General features: G+C 38.3%; 1 protein-coding gene and 2 long non-coding RNA genes across 13 annotated transcripts in view; 1 reads left to right on the forward strand and 2 right to left on the reverse strand.

Annotated features, from left to right (window-relative positions):
• The window catches only part of MTCL1 (microtubule crosslinking factor 1), a 101764-nt gene extending 93116 nt beyond the window's left edge, over nt 1–8648 (forward strand). For 9 of the 11 annotated variants that reach the window (XM_083518462.1, XM_083518466.1, XM_083518470.1 and 6 more), the window contains one exon: nt 7461–8648. In XM_083518462.1, the coding sequence (XP_083374588.1) occupies nt 7461–7640 (180 nt within the window). In that variant the 3' untranslated portion in view covers nt 7641–8648. Of the gene's footprint in view, nt 1–3177; nt 3236–7460 lie in introns of all 11 variants that reach the window. The other 2 variants (XM_083518461.1, XM_083518468.1) reach the window with 2 other exon arrangements.
• The window catches only part of LOC310714005, a 206989-nt gene that overhangs the window by 134016 nt on the left and 51791 nt on the right, over nt 1–21182 (reverse strand). The gene's annotated exons all lie outside the window — the stretch shown is intronic.
• LOC310714011 lies at nt 338–6522 on the reverse strand. Its single transcript, XR_014529513.1, has 2 exons — nt 3801–6522; nt 338–2746 (listed from the first exon to the last, which is right to left on the reverse strand). It is a non-coding gene; the product is annotated as an uncharacterized lncRNA (long non-coding RNA).

A 21182-nucleotide genomic window follows, 5' to 3' on the forward strand; every position in this document is an offset into this window, starting at 1 on the left:
ATAAATGTGTAAACATTTTTAAGCAAAAGGGAATTGACTGTATAATGTATGCTTCTTTGAGACTGCATTTTGGAAGAACTTTAATGCAACACTTTTCTATGCTTCACACACATTTGTGGGGGGGAACATGGCATTTGTATATAATAGAGATATAAGTAGCAATGGGTCTTTAAATGAATGCACCATGATGATGGATCAAGCCATAAGATGATCATATCGAGGAGTGTTTCATTGTAATATATCTGAAAGATAACACAGCAGTTTTCATATGCGGTATAATTTAAAATATTAATTAACTTGTATTTCATACAGTAACACCATGACAATTTTTAATGGATGTCAGTACAATTTTAAGCAAGTTTATTTATCAAAAGTAAGTTCTGCTGAATGCAGTAGAACATAGAAAGTTTGTTTTAGGAACTGGAGATTTCATATACACAAAAGGCACTATTTGCCACACTCGAGTATCCATGCACAATTGCTTTGAAACTAGCCAATTTTGTGATCCAAAGCCTCCTGAGACAAATAGGTTTTCAGAGCCTTTCTGAAAGTCTGGAAGGTGGTAGCACTCTGGAGGTCAGCTAGTGATGAATTCCAGACACAGCTTTGGAAGCTACTGACTACAACAAATTTGCCCACAAATTTACTTTTGGGATGGAGGAAACTTTCAGCAGGGCCTCTTTCTTTGGTCTTAGAAGATTTACGGAAGGATACACTGTCCATAATGCATCCCAGCAAATATCTTCCTACTACATCTTTGAACCCCTAGGTATTCTATAATCTTCATAAGTATCCTGCAACATTGCTGTATTGCTCCTTGAGCTGCTCCAGATGTTAATATTTTTCTGGATAGTTCACCTGTGCCATCATGTTTGAAAACTATGTGAGGGTTGCACCTTGGATTACATGTATTTGAAAGCAGAGCAGCACAATAGATGTGATTTTCACCCAAGGTTGTATGGTTTTTCTCCTATGTGAAAATTATGTATAAAGAGGATTATGAAAGGTTTATTGATGATCAAGTATGGTCTTATGGATACAAGTTGTCTTGGGTCAAGGTTTAAATTCCAGTTCAGCAATGAATTCACTTAGGGGCATGTTATGGTAACTCTTGTTATTCTTGAATAAGTGCAGTATTTGCATTTGCAATCCTGTACGTACCTACTTGGGAGTAAGCTCCACTGAACTCTAAGTAGACATGTATAGAATTGCACTACAATTTCCAAAACTAGTAACTGAAGTTAACCTTAAATATACACATTTTATAATCTCTTAACATAAAGTAATAATTAAGAAGTGTTACATAAAGGCAAACATGTTGTGTGGGCAACTTTTATAACCAAATGTCACATACAGGGGAAAAGAAATATTGCCATTGTGTGGTGTGTTACTACTCTTGTTATATCATCTTTTCACAATGGCAGTTACTTCACAGGAACGGACTTCCGTTGCTTTGATATTTTTTGAACTCACTTCCATAGTTCCACAAAAAGATACAAGTCTCGTTGAGGGTGCTTCCAGACAGGTCTTAATATTGTAAATGTGTTGTAAACAATTATTATTTTTTAAACTTACTGAATTTTCCTCAAAAACGGTAAATCCAAATTAATTTGGGGAGTGAGGATACTGGCTGGCATTTTTAAGGCGGTGACATTGTGGGGACGCTGCAAAAATGTATGCAGGAAGAGAACCACTCCCACAGCAAATGCTTTTCTAGAAGCACCCTGAGTAATGCTCCACAAATATGTGGGATGGTGAACTTTGAAAGGCTCAAGTCCAAAGGATGGGCGTTTAAAATGTGATAGCCCGATGAAAAGTTTATGGAATAATCACTTAGAGCAAGTCAGTTTAGGAAGTTACTTCCTAATGGCTTCTATTCAGATTACCAAATGCATTTTTGCTCGTTTGGTGGCTGGGCTGAACTTAAAATGGCATGCCATGTGAAGTAAAGCATCCTGTCAGTATTGCTCCTTTCTTGATTCTGGCAGTGGGGGTGCCTTACATATCTGTTCCAAATTAGCCAATCTGCTCATACTGAAAGAATAATTTATTTCTGCTGTGCAGGAATAATGCAACACTGATTTTTGAATACCTGCATGGAATGCCAGTTAGAAGCTTGTTGCTATTTCATTTGTGCTTCTTACAATTGTTTTCTTCAAATTTTCCATTTAGGATGCCTTCTGTGATACTTGCTAAAATATAGAATATTTGTGTGCATTCACATGCATATGTGTATTATGTATACACATGTTAAATACACACTGGTGGTGTTTTTCATATATGTATATATATATATATATTGCTCTGTCCCAGGGCAATATGATAAGTTTTGTATCCTCAAAATGTTGTTTTCGAAATGCCCTCTACATCTGCCCTGACCCTACCTCTGCCAAACGTCTATCTGATTAGGAAGTCATGGCATCTATATACAAGAAACTTCTTCAGGTCACAATAAAAACAAAATGTCTGGTTTTTCCTTGAGCTGCCAAGAACTTTGCATACATTCGCCATAGTTCTGTTATTCAAGAAGCTGGGAAAGAGAAGAGCTCCTGAAGAAAGTCCGGCAGACCACATTGTTTGGCAAGAGAGCTACTGTAGCTGCTGTGCTGTGTCATGCTTCATATTCTGTTCCTAATTGCGTGGCCCTCGCTGCATACTGCCCTCTCTGCTGACAACCGTTTCCAGCGCTAGAACAGATGGTATCAGAATGCTTTCTCTTTTTTTGCTTCTGCTTTTTCTCCCCTTCCTTAAAGGCAAAGACAAAACAGCAAATTCATATCCACTAGATGTGATTTGTCACCCAGTCTTTCCGATTCTTGCTATATGAACCCATTCCTTGCCTTTAAAAAAAATAGACAGAAACTTTCTAATTTCAAAACTTATTCGGACTTTGGAATACATTTGGAACAAGTGGAATACATGCTTACCAATCAGATATAGTCTTTAATGCCATACCCTCATGTAAAGACAATGCAAATATTGGGGGTGTCTCCCATTTGCTTTCTCAGTGTGATGTTAGCAGTTTACTTGCATCTTTCACATAGCCTCTCCAGTTATGGCATAATAAATGTTAGCAGTGAAATATGGAGAGCTCTTCAATGCTGACTACATTTCTCTGGTTTAAATATTCTTTCCAACCTACTTCCTCTTTTTTCCCCTCTGTCTGTCTATGTCCAGAACCAAACTGTCTTACTAACTGCCCCCTGGGGACCCTAACCCTGCCTGCCTCACTGCTGTAAGTCCTTTCTACCTTTGTTTCCAAAATTCTTTACTTAAAACAACAACTTTTACTTGGTGTAGAAGTATAAACCGAAGAAACAGCAGCATTCCCTGTCACTGGCATGAGCTGACAGTGGATTCCAAATAGAGAATGAAGCTTTTGAGTCATATAGCTCTGTCCTCTAAAACATTTCCCACCAAATATTATTCATTAGTCACTGTCATGAACACTCTCAAACCAGCATGTTTCCTCTTCAACCAGGTCCATTCCATGGAACTAAGTTGAACCAAATTAGTTTTAACGCAGCTTTGCTAGCTATATAGGATTCTGCCCACAGTGCAGTTTTGAAGGTATTTTTACTTGTTGTTCTTTCGTTCTCCACCATTTATTGCACCTGTTAATATAATTCTTCAGTTTCCAGATAAATAGGGCAGAGGCAGCTGCCTTGTTAGGGTCATGCTTTAGATGCAGCAACATGCTCCATTGCTTGTACTGTGGCAGCTGAAGACCAATCCACAGGATAAGGTCAGTAAAAGCCCCACAGAAGGCTGGGAGTAAAATGGAAAGAATCTCTACATACCTAGTTTCGAGACTAATGTTGCGTTCAGACTTTCATAAATACAGAATTTGCCATTGCAGCATGATAGCGTTGTCATTGCAAAAGTTTTCATTGCATGGTGAGTCATTCCTTTTCTCTCAGATGGAAAGGAAATGGGAAGAAAGCTTCGCAAGGTGAGATGGTTGCCTCACTGAACGAGTCTGTCCTACAGATGTATTTGAACATACATAGTTTGAGAGGCAGGGCTCCTGGGAGTGCACATTCATTACATGTTCAAGACATGCAAACTTCTCTGCAGGCACAAACACATGAAAAACCATTCTCTGTGTTTGCAGCAAAAGTTGGCTGTGCACAGCACTGATTGGCTGGAAGTGATGATGGCATGAGTTTTCCCCCTCACAGCTTTTCATCTGTTTTAAAATGTGTCCTGCTTTAAGAAAAAGAAAAAAGAGACACAAATTGAGTATCGGCACAATCCTATGCATTTTTATATCTCACTGAGTTCATCATCTCATTAACTTCAGTGGGAGTTTTACCCTAGTAAAGACGTTTAGCATTGCGACCTAAATAAGCATGCAACACTTCAAAATAACAAAGCATATAGGAAGAGCGAGATAGATTACTGGGTCAGTTCAAGCCACTTGCTATTATGCCTGCCAAAGGCATAGCAACTGTGGGAGAAAGGTGGGCTTCCCCTGTGGGATGAAATGTGTTGTGAAAGAAGCAAATGGAAACGGGACAAATGTTGAAATGTTGTTGCTTGCGTAAATTGCATTGCTTTGACCAAGCAACAACAGAAAGTCTGGTTTTATTCAAACCACAGATTAGCTTTGCACAGCAACAAAACAGCTAGAGAGGAGCCAAGCAGTTGTGATCTCCACTCTGAGGGTCTGCCCATTTGCTTGTTCACACTGAGGCATATTTGCATTTAGGATTATGTGTGAACCAGGCCAGTGCTGTCCATTACTAGTAAGTGGTTGCACTGAAGCATCTTACTTATCCCATCTCATATTATAGACACTCTAAGCAGTAGACTTAAACATAACCATGTATGGCAAAACAAAACCTGCCAGTCCTTTATTCACTGAAAGCAGCTATAAATGGCGTGTTCTACATATTGGAGTTCAGAAATAAATGTGGGCCTAATTCTGCCTTTCTCTTAAAGCTGCAATAGAAAGTTGTCTGAAATAGGAGTAACATCATTGAAATAAATTAATAAATGTGGCCATGTATTTAGCAAGAATAAGTCAGAGTAACCAAAATTCAACTGAGCTGCGCATATAATTACATCTAGAAAAACATAGTCTCAGTCCATCTTTTCTTATGGTAGACGCTGGGCATGGTTTTAGTATTGTACCATATTTTAACAAGATGGAGACTTATAATTTCTTTCCAATTGGCATGAATGTATTCTTCACCTTATTACTGGATGTTTCTTGATAGCTTTCCAGTACAAAGGCTCTATTGCTGATTTAAAATGCTAGGAATTCTCAATTTAATGGGATCTTGAAGGGTAACATTTTGTCTCTAGCGCTGGAGCTAAAGAGATTCGGCACTTGCTAGAGGCCCGATACATACAGAATATGTATCCAATGAATACCACCTCTTTATTCAGTTTCAAGGCACCCTCCCCCATAAAGTGTTGTGGTCCTTTCCTTCCATAGGGAAAGGGCTTTTTCAAGGGTAGCTTGAAGACAGTAACACGAGTGCAACCTCTCTTCATTCCATGACATTGTGTTTTGTGCATCCTGTTTCAGTCTGTTTCTGTCTCTTCTGCCCTTGCTTTTCTGAAGCAACCATCCTGTACACAATTACCTGAGAGTAAGTCCCCCCTGAATTCTGTGGGACTTACTTCTGAGTTACATGACTAGGGATTGTGGAGCAAAATACTTAACTGTCAATGTCTGCTTTATATCATGTTACCAGGCTCAGCATCCTCCTGTCTTTTACTGCCTTTGTTCCATTTTTATAGCATGGTGTGGTAAATCTCTCACTCCATTTAACATGTGTCTTTGGCTCTTATTCAGTAACTTATTCCATAACTCTTACTATGTGGTATATAACTTCCAGCTTTGTATATTGCCAGGGTACATTTTGATTTGGATTTTTGTATAGCTTACATATCACTCTCTCACCTGTTTAGTGATTTACACCCTCATTGTGGACCTTTTTCTTCTATGTGTTGATAATCTTAGCACTTTTTGTTTTTAGATTCTTAAAGGTACACAGTGGAAACCTGATTATGTGCTTTGGCAAGTTTACACCTCTGTACAAATTGTACGCAAAATTCTCCATTCTGTAGGAAAGTCTGTAATTACTAGCTGCCATCATCAGTCCTAAAATATAAATAAACTGTCAGTGTGAAACATCACAGTTAAAGGCTGTGTACTCCAAATGCAACCAGGCCTTGCATTAAGTTTACTTTTCCGGTCTTTAACTTTTCTCCTTCAGTAGTCCTGGGTTGCAGATTGATTTGGGCTGTGGACAAGGCTGACAAGGCCTTGAAGCATCCTGAAGTAGTACCTCATGTGACTGATTTCTAAAAGTGGCACTCTTTCCTTCTACTTGGATTGATCGATCTCTTTGTGCAATTACAAAAGGGGGAGGGGTGCTCCAATTAAGAACTGTGGAGCCAGAGGTTGGGGGGTGATTTTCATTTTTTTACTTCAAGTAAATAGATATCAGTGACCGGTGTTAGCTGGAGCTGCTTGTCTGTTTTACTACTTTCAGTTCAGTTATAAAGGTCAGTTTTAAGTCAGTAATATTGTTTAGCAATTGCCTACCATTGCTTTTTGGTCCAAATTATTTTTAAATCCAAGTACACTGAGAGGAAATCATGCTTTCTATTCTGAGAGTTCTTCAGTTGATGATTATATCATAATTTTATAGAGAATATTACTTGAACAAACCTGACCAATTGTCCTCTCACTAGCAAATGTAACATCCAGCGTCACTGAAAACGTATTAAAGATACTTGGGGGCACGTCACACGATGGAACTGCCTCACATCAAGTATTTTAGTTATGCCTACAGCCAGTGTTTATAATTATGAACATATTTAAACAGTAGACTTCTTCTGAATGTGAACATTTTGAGCCAGACTGCATGTGACAGCAAGAGAATTTTGTGTAGAATCAGGTCCAAATCTCTCTAGCTCATTGGGAAGGTACAATTTGAATAGCAGCATGAGTAGACAAGATGAGGTGTTAAAAATCTCCCCTATTCAACCAGCCTTCTTCCTGGGAGCACTTTGTTGTTGTTAAGTAACCTTTGAGGTGACTCCAATATCAGAAGTAAACCTCACTGGGATAAAACTGGTATTAAAAATGGGGTGGGTTGGAAATTCGTCCCCCCCCCCCAGCCTTGTATTATAGGAGACTGGCAGGACTCTGTTTGGGCCTCCTCTAGTTGCCATCTCAGTTATTTTCTTCCAAAATTCTAGTCAGTGAATGTTGGTCAGAGACATCAGTTCACTTAAATGCTTGCCTCATCCTTTCATATTTTGCTTCATTGGTTACAGGCAAAAGTCAAGAATTTAAGAGCTGTGTACAAAAAATGTGTTTTTTTGCTGCTTTGGTTTCCTTGCCAAATTACATATGCTTAGATTTTGGATTTAGCTTTCTTTCATTGTGTGATATATAAATTGGTAATTTTGTTCCTCTCCATTTTTTCACAAAAAAGGAACTACCTTGTTCCGCACTTGCTCCATCCTTAGAATCCTGCTTCTCCCGACCAGAGAGACCAGCGAATCGACGCCCACCTTCCCGATGGGCCTCACATTCCCCTACTGCCTCACTATCTCAGTTAACTGGGGAGGAATATGGAAGCATGGAACTGCCGTTGGAGAACCCAAACCAGTGATGCAAGCCTGCATGAATTATCACAGAATAATTCACTGTCTTTTGCATAGTAGCACCATTACCATGGCCAGTCTCTGTCAGTGAGGAGAGCTCAAGTTGCAGAGGTTAAAGAATGTTCTAGAATGCAGCTGCTTTGTGTACCTGAGAAACAGATGTTTCTAGAATGAAACAGTTAATGTGCCTGTAATAACTTATTTTTTTCATAGCTCAGAAAACTATTTTTGCCTCCATCTTTTCTACACACAGTATATTAGGATCTAAAAGATATGCAGATAAAGATAAGGTTTTAAATAAAACATGAATTATGTTTCAAGGGAAACTGAATGTGTTCTCTCTTTCCCGCTCTCTGACTACTGACTGCCTTCTGTTATATTAGCACCGTTAAGGTTTGGGTTTTGTTCTGGTTCTCTTTTTTTGTTTTTAAAATTAGAATTTTAAGTTAATTATGTTGGTTATCAGTTTGAAAAAGAAAATTCATAGAGGTGCTTTAGCATGTCTGAAGCCGTAACTTTTAAGTAGTGAAAAAGCCATTGAACTAGTTGACTAGAGTTGTCTTAAATAAACTAGAGGGGAATGCAGGGAATATGGAATGAAATGTTTAGAAAAGGGCGGGGGGGACCTCAGACAGTCTTAATGAAGTGAGCTGTACGATACACACACACACAAAAGATTTGCATGTCATTAGGTTCCTAGCACTTTAGTGCATGTACACACTGCTACTGTACTCTCACTGTCACATCCGTGTCTCAATTTCTTTCCCTGTTATATTGTTGTGAATTTATCTGTACTGTACTTTTAATGTTGGTATTCTTGCATTGATTGTACAAAAAAAGATTTTTAAATAATTGTTCAAACAGTTCAACTGACTATGTACAGTGTTTATTGAAAACTTCCCTTGTTTGAGGGAAAGCACTGAGAACTCTGGGCATACTAAATTGTAACTGGCCTTGTTTTAAGAGTCTGTTTGAGACCATGTGGTGTGGAAATAAATTCCTCAGTATTTACAAAATGCTGGTGTTTGTTTGAAGCTTGATATTCCTAAACCTGTTTCCCATCTATTACATGAATGCTAGCAAACATCCTTAACAAGATAGAAAAATTTGAATATGAACAAATGGACATGTACATCCCCCTCCCCCAAAAAAGCTGAACTTGTAGAGTATGAAGAACTATGTTGGGAGTGTTCTTTGCTGTTTGCAAAAGAAAGAAAAAATCTAGTTCACTAGGGTGGCAGTTTCTTTTTTTATGTTTCCTTTGATATTTAGTGTTTGATCATGAGCATATGCTGATACCATCTATCAAAACAGACAAAATTTAAAAGCCAGACTTAAAAGCCAGATTTAACACATTCTTGTATCGTACCAGGTAAGAATTGGCAGACGTTTGCTTTTCTTACAAGTATCTTTGCTCTGAAAGCATTTATGGGCAGTTAGGACAACGCAAGGATGACTAGTGCTGTGTGATCTTGAGCCATTTTTCAACTGTGCCTCCTATTGCATTCCCAGAGGCCACATCAGAACTTCTGAACACTTAAAAGGGGGCTCCTGAGTATTTGCCCTTCAGTGCCTCTTGGCACCCTAGTCAAGTATTCCACATTTTTTAATTGTTAGGGACAACATAAAGAGGAAGACAATAAGGGCTGAAAGAGAAAGGGGAAATGTGGTGTATAGAGGCTACATTGCAAGGAAACACAAGAAGACTGTAGATCATCTTTAGCGCTAAGTTGGTGCAGACGCTAAGAGAGGTGCCCTAACTTACAGTTTCTGTGTCTTTTTTGTGAATAGGCACACATATAATTCTTTAATTGTGATACCAACGTTTCTTTTGATTTTTTGAGCTCAAGGGATGATGCTGTACACTATGTTCCCAATCAGCAATACAGTAGTATCTCAATGTGTACTGGAAAACTTTGTTAATCTTACAGCCAGAGATGTCTCAGATGGTTTGATAAGTGAGAAAGGATCGATTCCATTAGATATTTCCAGTCTTTTCAAACCCAAATCTCAAAAGAAACGGGTTGATTCAGCTGATGAATTTCAGTAGTAATTTGATAATTCTAACTCAGATGAGAATTATGAAATAAGCACCTTGGATAGTGCAGTCTTTTTGATAGATATTGTTATCTGCTGGAGGTTTTGATACAATTGAGGTGTATACATTTTGTTACATAAATAGTCAATCAGATAAAGAGAAAGAACTAGTTGCAGTGGTGAAATCACTCCTCTGCAATTAACTCCAATGCATTGGGCCAGGAGATGTAATTTCATTTCTTTATTTCCTCAGGTTAAAAAAAGATGAAGCTGATATCCCAGAAACATAAGCTCTCTTTTTCCTATATAGAAAGATACAAATGGGAAAACAGATTATAAGGAGTGCAGCCTAGGGCTTCTTTGAATATTCATAATCAATCTTCCTTAAGAGAGAGAAAGAGAGAAAATGAGAGAAAGAGTCACACATAACTAGGCACACATAACTAGTTAATGACTCCCAGAAGCGATGTTTGCTCTCTGAAATCAGTGCACACAGCCAAGCCATCGGATTAGTCCTTAGCCATCCTGAAATAGTAAGGTGTGTCAGGATAAGCAGCTTGCCATGGGTTGTCAAGTAAACTGCTTACATAACTGCAGGAATGACTGATACAAGAGGCCGGCTGAACCCAAGGAGCCAGAAAAGAAAAGAAGAGAAGGAGCCAAATGCATAAGGAAAGTGCTTCAAAAGATCTGAAACCCACATTAATGTAACGTTATGTTCCCTGCGGTCAAATCCTTGAGCACAACAGTATCAAATATGTCGCCCAAGATCTTTAAAAGCATGTGGGCTTTCACGTTTTAATTATGACAGCGTTATTTTTCTGTTTCAACAAATATATTTTCTTTGTTAATATGATTGATATGTTCTGCAACATTGATATGTTCTGCAAAAGATTTAAGGTAACTTCTGTCTCAGCTTTATGAAAGCTTGATGTCCACTGGGTGCAATTGTGCTGGCGAATTACAAACTGAAGGACTGAGCAGAAGCTTAGATAGAAACAAATAAATAGACTGGTGTAGGTTTTCAGTATGATACTTCCCTTTGCTTTTTTGTTATATCATTTCTCACCTCCAATAAGTTTTATTTTTATTTTCTCTTTACAAACCTGATGTAGATAATAGTTAGATGTTGTTGGGTTGTTGTGGCTGTGTGTGATGTGTATGAAGATTGAGCATTTTCACATACAACTGAAGTTTTGCAGATAATCATTTTGGGCTGCTGCTCCAACTGGAAATCTCTTGTACAGGCTATGATCTCCCAACAAACCCTAAATAACTCTCCTTTTGATCGTTCATTCAGAAGTCATTAATACTGATTTATGCCTGGTTACTACACTGCTAACAACAGTGAGACAAGTGTATTGCACAAAAATGGAGAAATAAAGATCCTACCATAACTGGCTGGTTATGGAAAACTTGCCAAACTATCTTAATGAGAAAGCTTACCTATGAAAGCAATGGAATACATAATAAGAAAACAAATTCATTGAGAGGTGGGCCTTGCTTTTACAGTTCTGGAATGAATGTGTAAATAATGTTATTTTTCATTTTAATTTATTCATGGTACTATAGAGTTTCTGTTATGTTGTCACTCCACCCTCTTCATATGTCAGCTTCTTGTCTTTTTTGTTTTTGTTTCATATGTTTACTTTTTCTGCATGAGAAGCAAGGTTGCCTGGATATAATGGTTTTTGTTTCATGTTGTTATAATATATTATATTACTATTACTATTATTATTATTATTATTATTATTATTATTATTATTATTATTATTATTAAAAAAGTGGTATGATACTGCTTTAAATGTATAGTGCAGTGTGATTCAAAATGCCAAGAGCTGGCAGGCCTTTCTTTGATCACAGCTGCTGAAGAAAATGCAGTTGTGACCTCAGATATCATTGCCAACTTGCCACATGTACAGCCTGATTTTCTGAATTCTTGGTGTGAACAACTGACCCACCAGCTGTTGCCATCTCAAAGGTCAAAGTTATTAGCTTGTAATAGAAAAAAATAATGTGACATTATTCCTGAATTATTAAGCTTAAGGCCAAAGAAGCAAAAACGCACATTATTTATTCACATAGACTGCAGCTTTCCACTATGGCATGTCAGCATTAATCACCCAGGCACTTATGTAGCTTATCTTTTAAGCAGCAAATAATTAGAGCTTCTTTCATAGGCTGAACTAAATAATTTAGTAGAATCATTTCTTCTAATCAGAAAAGTCTTGAGAAAGGGGCAGCAAGGAAAATGATGAGCAGGTTCCCTAAGCAGCAGCCTAAGGAATTAAAAAGACTGTTCACTATAGTAGTGTGGTAGGAAGATACGTGTTACATAGCTCTGATTTTTAACACTTTTCATTTCCCACAAAAGAGAGAAGAGATCCTGATATAAAAGTAGGTAATACCAAGGAAACTCCTTTAACTCCAAACCTTATGGGAGCTATTTTAAATGTTGCCTAAATTCATTTTGACCTAGCCGTGATAGTAAATTAAGTTGTTAAACATCTGCTGTCATCACAGTGAGATCCTTTTGTAAAAGCTTACAAAATGTCAACTGCGCACACATCTGACAATGTCCTGTGACATTTTTTTAACATTGATATTCATTACCTCAGACTTCCAATGAGTTTATTACCTCATAGAAGTGACAGAGAATTCTAGCAGAGAAGGTTATTAGACTTAGTGCATATAGAAATGCTGGTGGTGTGATTACAACCTAGAAGCAGGTATTTTAATGGAGAGTAATGCATTATGCACAGAAATTTCTTTGGCAACGGCTGAGTGAGAAGTACCCCTTAGGCAGCTATGAGGCGGCCAACCTAGTCTCATATTCTTCCATTCCAATATTACAATGGATCTTTAAGAAGATTTTCCAACATGATATAAATTCTAACTACTAAAACAGGGATGGGGAAACCTGTGGTCTTCCGAATGTTGCCAGCAAGACCAATGGTCAGGGATGGTGGCACCACAGCAAGATCTCAGGTTTCCCATCCTTGGAAGACAGCAGAAGCTGAAATATATGCAGCAAAAAGGGGAAGAGGTATGTGTGTCACTTAAAATTGGGACTTCAACTTTACTGTTCGGCCTGTCTTTACTGTTTATGATTCCCATGTGTAGTTTCTGAGGTAAACAAAATAATTGTTCTGGAATGAGATGAAAGGCAGTACGTAGATCAAGGTCACCTGGTAAGTTTCATGAGTGAATGGGGATTTGTTCTGTGGTCTTCCAGACCCCAGTACAACACTATAATCATATACTAGACTCTGTGCTTTTAGAAAAAAGGTACCAGTACTGTATACCCTTGAATACCTACAACAGAAGGTATTGAAATGGGGCAAAAAAACAGCTAAAATATTAAATAAACCTTGAGATGTAATAGATCCTTTGAACACCTTAACATTAAAAGAGGCCATACAACCAAATAAAGCTATCACTTTACAATTACAAGAGAATCAAACTAATAAATTATAAAGATTGCATAACCTAATTTTGTGAGATGGAGAAATAAGAGAAACTGGAAAACAACATCTGGAAATATACTTTCAACATAACATTACTTCAGAAGAAGAGTGGCCAACTATACAGGATGCAGCTAAAGCATATATGAGAGGGGTCCTCCTACTGAATACAATCAAACAACAAAGAAAATCTAAACAGAAAAATAAAGCTCTTACTGTATATTGGATATCATAAGGAAAGGACATAAACTAACCCATAATCCAGAAATTCTGAATCTCTAAGATCATTACATCAACAAATACAAAGAGGAACTAGAGAAATATACAAATAGTATGAAACAAAATGGTATGGATATGACAATAAATAAACCTTCTAGATTTCTACTTGCTTTTTTGAAGGATAAACAAGTGAGAACTTTGAAACTGGTAAAAGGTATTTGCAATAAAAGCTTCTCAGCTCAGGAAAGCCCAAGAGTCCTGTCTTGTGCCCTGAGTCTTCCACACTTTCCTGCCATTTTGATATATCTGTGATGTGCATTATAATGTTCCCATAATAGGTTTTTGAGAGCTGTCTGTTTTTTGTTTGTTTGTTTTTGGCTATAACCTGTATTTGGTTGACCAATGAAATCTGATGATGATGATGACGACGACGATGACAACAACAACAACAATGATACTGATAATAAAGCAGTTAAAGTTAAAATAGCCACAAGTTCAAAGGATATTATTCGTTACTTTCAACAATTCTACCAGGAGCTATACTACTCGTGAACAGCTTTCCCCTCCCCACTTCACCAGAGAAGCATCATAGATTTCTGTTTCCTTATGCCTCTGGTTTGAAAGAGTCATTGCCAATCATAATTCATCATGATTATTATTCCATTTTTTGTGTAAAAATCAGAATTGAACGTCTTCCACACCGTCCTTTGTATGCTGACATATGGTGATCACAGTGTGAAAGAAAGTGGAGCCGGGGGTGGGGGCTGCTATTCGTCTTTCATGTCTGGTGTTGCAACAAGGAGGTCTTCAAAGCAATTCCTGGAAATTCGTTCCTTCAGTATCTCTGATGCCTTAGGAAAATATGTTAATATAGCAGCAGAACCATAGATAGAATCTAAGCTTTGATGCCTTTTAACAAGCTATGCCCTGTGATTGCAGTCACTCTTTATGCAGTGTTTCTTCTGCTGACAAAAAATTCTTAAACAATAATAATACAGGGATGCAGTAATATAATTTGGGGAATTAGTAAGCCATTCGGGCTAGAATGGATTAGTGAGACGGAGTCTACTACTATATATTGGTAACATTACAGAACTCAGCTGGGTTTGGGTGAATAGTGGAAGATGGAGGTGTTCATGGAAACTGTGTCATGGCTTTGAATGTTTCATTTTAATTATCTATCACAATGGGGTGACTGATGAAGTGGACTTTGTCCCATTTGTTCAATAAATGGGTTCGTCTTGTTATGTTAGAAGCAGATGCTCTCCTATTCCTCCTATACCAGTTCAGATACCCAGGACTTAGGACAGGTTTCTTTACATTGCAAAACTTACTACAAGAATTGGCTTAATATGCAGTCTTGTTCAGTTGTTACAGAGAGCTGACATTCTGAGGATAGCTCAAAGTAATTGTGCCTATATGGCAGTTTCATCCAGAGACCAGCAAAAAAAGATATTGAAGACTGGCAAAAAAAAATCATAAACTTTCCTTTTCCCCCTTGAGTAACTTCCTCCTGTGCTCCTGTTATATGTAGAGGTCTGTCGGGGACTGGGCAGAGAAGGAATGGTGGAGACCTCCTCCCCATCCTGACCCTTCCAGGGAGGAGGAAGAGGAAGACAGTATAGATTTACAACAGGAGTTTGTGGGACGTCACAGCTCAGAGGCAGATGAGGGGGAAAGCTGGGAAATAATGGGACAGGAGGAGGCAGCGGAGTGACAGCTGACTGAAATGGTGCCATTGGAATGCATTCCAGTCCCTCCATCTCCCAGAACCCGGTGAGCCTTGAAAGTAGGAGAGCAAAGAGCTCAAAAACAGAGGGCACGTAGCAGCACCCGTAGAAGTGATGAATGAGGATGTGGGAGAGAGGGAGGGTGGAGATTCCACTCAAGACAACACCATTATCCAAGAGGCTGGGTTCTATAGCCTCTCTCTGTAAATATTGAATAAAAAAGGACGGTAAGAAACCTTTCCTTGTCTTTATACTTTCCTGGGCAACCAGCCAGGAGCTGCTGACAGCATCCTGACCAGGTCCAACATAACACTGATTTGAGAAGAGGGAGTTTGAAGGATGTGAATGCATGACCTTGCTTATATCATGTGTAACATGCAAGCCATAAGAATCAAGTCTCATTGAACTCAGTGGGGCTGAATGCTGAGTAGACTTATGTAGGAGCACATTGTGAAGTTCGCAAAAGATGCTAACAAAAAGCACTATTTCCCTATTGAGCATATGAGAAATAAGATTTTTAAATGACATTTAAGACCTTATCAATTAAATATATTCTAAGAAATAAAATAATGATTGGTTGCTCTCTCATCACCACTAGCATTGTCTCAAATAAAAATATTTTTGAAACTACGCACACACACACACACACAGAGAGAGAGAGAGAGAGAGAGAGAGAGAGAGAGAGAACTGTATTGATAATTAATTACAGTTTATCTTTCAACCCATTGAACATTCTGCTTGAATACCTGGAAGGTGCAGTACAGCTTGAACATTACAAATTGATTTGAAACCTTTTGGTAGGTACCAGAATACTAATAACAAATGTGGTGATCTTAAACCTCCTGCATTGAAGGAGTTCAATTGAACTTTAGTGGGAGTTGGTTGGCATTGCCAAACTGATTGAAAATATGCATTCAAAAGATGCTACACAATTAACAGAAATGTTTCAAAAATGATAGTTGCTAGTTATTGGCTTTCCCATGAATATAAGATATAATTTAGACAATATCTATTGTAATATTTTTTTTCTTTGTTATGAATTTTGGGTGTAAAGTCTATGAATACATACTTGGGAGTAAGCCTCATTGAACAAAGTAGGATATACATAGGAATGCATAGGATCATGCTATTTTTTGTATCAGATCACACACACACACACACACACACACACACACACCCTGAAAGAGGAAGAAGAGGAATGAACCATTATCAACATGTAAAAAAACACCTCTTGGCCAGACTTTCTTTTAGGAACCCAATATGGAATTGACAGATTGTCCATCTTTAGAGGAGGTAGGTTAATAGGATCCTGCATCTGTTGCACTGGCCAGACTCCAAACATTCTCCTTTTCCTGCTATCATATCATAGTCAAGGTTAAAGAGATAATAAATAAGTAAGAAAAGATGGTTTTTAGGATTACTTCAAAACAGAATAACCATCACCACTTACCATTTGAGTGATATTACTGTGTGGTTGCTATAAGCCAATGCTTTTCTTTCTGGTGAACGAAGAATTGTAAGAAAGCTTGAGGCCCTTGCCTTTGTTGAATTGTAAAGGAAATAAACCCATCAGGCAGAGAGGAGACACATAAGTGCTCTGAAGCTGCCTTAGGAAGAACATTTTAGAGGCATTGACATGTTTCAAAGATAATGTGAAAAAGGACTACTGAATTTTTGCTCAGTGCATTTACCCTAGTCAGTAAACTGTGTGGAGACAAACCCAGCAGAATTTCTGTCACTTTCTAAACCAGGTTTTAACACAACTGGTCCTATTTCAGAAACTCTACCTACATAATGAGCAAAGCAGACAGGGACCTTTTTTGCAGTGGCACCCAACATCTGGAGCACCCTCCCCATTCAATCCTAGAAGTGTCAACTATGATGCGTTTTAGATATCATTTATTTATTTATGTATTTATGTATGTGTTTATTTATTTATTTAAACATTTATAATCTGCTCTTTCATAAAATATAACAAGGTGGCTTACAACATATTAAATACAATATAATCAATCTATAAATATGTATAAAAACATAATTAAAAACATCAGTAAGTCATCAGTAAATATTTGGTGGTTTGAAAAAAAAAACATATTATGATGGCCTGTCAAAGCCGGCCTTTTTAAAGATTGCACTGTTCAGTATTTTGATTCTGGATTTTTATTCATAATATGTGTTTCTTTACTTTCTAAACCACTTAGAGATTGTTATTTTTATATTCAGTGGTCAACTCTAAATCGCCTGATGGACCTCACTCTGTAGATCCTTATAGATGTTGACTAGCATGGGGAGAGGAATGGAATCCTGAAATATGCTATGGATCATGGAGTCAAGCAGAAGTCCTCTAATGCCATCCTTCTGAACCGGCCTTGTAGGTAGGAGCAGAATCACTGCAATATTGTACCTTCCCCCTCCCCCAACCCATTCTCAACTGACAGAACTGGTAAAATAACATGCTGGTGGTATCAAAAGTTGCTGTCGCCCAGAGGAGTGCATAAAGCAATGTGACTAAGTCTGTTTTGGTACCAACCTGGAGCCTGAAATGGGCCTCCGCCATGAATGCCTGAAGCTGACCAGGCATCACTCCCTTGAGCACCTTGCCCCAAATGGGAAGTTTTGCAGCTGGCCCATAGTTATCATGTAGCAGTGGGTCCAGAGAAGGCTTTTTAAAGAGGGGCTACCAATTAATCTCTTTCAAGATGGTGACACAATGACTCATTAACTACCTCTAGGATCCAACCTGCCAATCTTCCACTGCCTTTCATCTGCAAACATTTAAACTGATTCCATGACCAAACAGTGCTCTGAACACCATCTAACAAGAAGGACGAAATGTAAAATTTTAAAATAAAGAAATAAATACATATAATATTAGAACTAGAGTCTGGCTCATCCACCTGTCCACACCATATCTCCCTCAGACACATGGCCCCTTCCCAGTTAATACCTCTTCAAAAGTAGGAATGGTTCTGCTATCACCCAGGTCTACTATTCAGTCAAAGTAGGGAAGTACATAACTAGTGATGGGGAAGAAAAGGTCTCTATTCTGATTTCTGATCAGTCAAGAGAGATACAAAATCTTGAAGAAAGGCTGGTTCCCTGAGCTCACGCTTCCGTAGGGAGTCTTACCTCATATGCTCGGATGTCAAGATTTGCTTTCGGCAAATAATGTAATTTAATTATCTTAGGAGACAGCACTGTGCATTCCCATAGCCAGCAAGAATGGAAGATTTACCATCACACACACAAAAAACCCACTGTTGTTCCCTGGTAGCAAATATTGTTTGATGTAATTTAAATTTAGATTTCCTTTCTTTCTCTTTTCAAACTTACATGAAGAGGTTAGCAAGTGTGTATGATGTATGTATTAATAATCCATTTTAAACTGTACTCCAAAGGCATCGCTATAAATGCATCTCTGGCACATTAGGAAGTGTTCTAGCAAATTATCTATCAGTAATAAATAATGCAGAATGCATTTTGCTGGCAGGGTAAGCACATCCATTAAGTTTGAGCTCTCATATGCACACTTCTGTGGCAACAGAAAGCACTGTATTGATTCTTCTCCCCCTGCTCAGGTAGTAACATGGATGCGATGAGTCACGTTGCTCACTTACTGAGAAAGAGAATTTGCTGATGTGATCATTGCTCTCCATAGAGAGTGTAAAGTAATGGAAAAATCACAGGGTATGTGGCATAGTTATCAGTGAAGAAAACTAAAGGATATTCCTCTCTTATTTGCACTGCCAATTCAGGAATGAAGCCTACTTGCTTACAATTCCAACTTGCTCATGTATCATTTATTTATCAAAGCCATCCATTTCAGTTCCTTGTTCTCTTCCCACCTCAAGCACAGAGTCAAGCTGGGTGGTGAGTTTAAATCTTTTGGTTCACATACACAGAGATGCCAAAGTTGTGAGGGAAGAATCCATTTGTTAGAGCTTTTAAAAATATGCTATAAAAGGATTTTCTTTGCTCTGTTTTTCAATCACCCAGAAGCCTCCTATTCCATTTATTATTTATTGGCACAAGATATTCCTGCCAATATTTCTCCTATGCTGTGCTCAAGGTTACTATGGTTTGGGCAATATAATCTGAACTGATTTACACAGTATATCCTGAAATGACAGCTGCTTCTGCTTTAAAACTCGCACAGGATCTAACTGCTATATTTTATATTTCTTTACTTCTGACAAAGAAAGGACCAGGTAGAGGTACTATAATAACTGAACTAATCTTCTTCAAACGGACAAGCATGTATATCCTTCTGTGAAAATCTGTGCTATTTCTCAGCTGAAATGTGCCCAAAACACTGGTTTACAATTTCAGACAAGCCTTCCATTTCCCTTATCATAATTTTAGATAACTCTTCTTTCCACAGTAGAATTTGGAGCCCATGTCAAAATCAGTCACATTTAGTGTATAGCCTTTGCTGAATCCATTCCATTTTTGTACAGTGGTACCTCAGGTTACATATGCTTCAGGTTACATACGCATCAGGTTACAGACTCCGCTAACCCAGTACCTTGGGTTAAGAACTTTGCTTCAGGATGAGAACAGAAATCGTGCTCCGGTGGCGCAGCAGCAGCAGGAGGCCCCATTAGCTAAAGTGGTGCTTCAGGTTAAGAACAGTTTCAGGTTAAGAACAGACCTCCGGAACGAATTAAGTACTTAACCTGATGTACCACTGTATGCTTATTTAATGTACATTTTCTAGACAGTCATACACCATGCTCATAACTTTTTTCTTGGGTGGGGTAATGTTTGGGACATGTATAGAAACCGATAGCACTGGAGTGCACGATAATATCTTGATAAATGGTTATCACAGTAAGCACTACATTGGAATGCCAATTTCATGCGAAAACCACATCAACTAACCTAGGCATGTAGATAAAGAATTATCAATTTCAAATTGTTAGTCCTGTTTAATCCATTTCTCTGCATTTCTCTTATTTCTAGCAGCTCAAGTCATGGAAGAGGTGTGGTGCCTGAAACTAATGCATTGAATGAATTAGATTCTCAGTCTCCTCCAGACTGTCAACTGACAATTTGTTGGCAATGAAGGAATAAGACATGAACCTGTGCTAAATGTTTTGAATCAGCATTGAAAGCTTCTCAACCCAGTACTTCTTTTATCAGTAGCTGTGTGATGGCTGTCACTTCCTCTAGGTGACTGCTACACAGGTTCAAAGGCTTGCAGTAAAATCCAAACCCTGCTTTCCCAACCATTCAGCAGGCAGAACAGGGATTCTCATGTCAGTGGAGTAACTCTCTCAGCAGTCTACAGGCAGCAGCTGGCAGTGCTAAGCAGAGAGACACCTCCACCCACTTTAACCCCCTGCCAGTCCAGCACATAGGGTAGGGGGTTGGGTTGCAATGCCCCTCAGCAATATGGGAAGTGCTGGCATTTGGTGCATGACATTAAAGCTTCTGGCTTCATATTCCAAAACAATTTTAACACTAATACATTGAACAATTACTACACTTTAGGTCTGTGACTTGACAGAGAGCCTTCTTACCAAGACCACCTTAGTTATGGAACAGCCACCCAGACCCAGGGTCCACCTGGCATCAGCTGTAAACCTGCCTTTTCCTTCTGGCTTTTGAATTTTAAGAGACTAGCTTGTGCAGCAATACTAACAGACAGTGGATGTTTAGTCTAAGGTATTGAATTTAACTGTTAAAACTATTGTTGTCTTTTAATGCTTATTGTTTCATGTGCTTTATTGCAGAAACCTGCAATAGGGTTCAATGGTGAAGGGCCAGAGGGCCATTTAAATCAATGAATGAATGAATGAATGAATGAATGAATGAATGAATGAATGTTGAAGATGGAGCTTGAAAAACAAAGAAATGTCTCCCAGGCTTGGTTGCCTTGTATGGCTGGGCATGGATTTGCAGAACTATGTACTTGGGTGACATCCACCAGCTCTCAGGCAGTAAGATCCTCTTACATTTTTTTAAAAAGATGGCCAGTACATCTTGGTACGATTAAAAAAAAGATCTGACTGCAATCCTCTGGTATGACAGTTATGATTAGGCTAATGTTAAAGTAGAAGCCACCCCAGAGATGTGCTCCACATCACTTGGCTATCAT

Source organism: Podarcis liolepis (assembly GCF_965112155.1).
Source record: "Podarcis liolepis genome assembly, chromosome: 8".
NCBI lineage: Eukaryota > Metazoa > Chordata > Lepidosauria > Squamata > Lacertidae > Podarcis > Podarcis liolepis.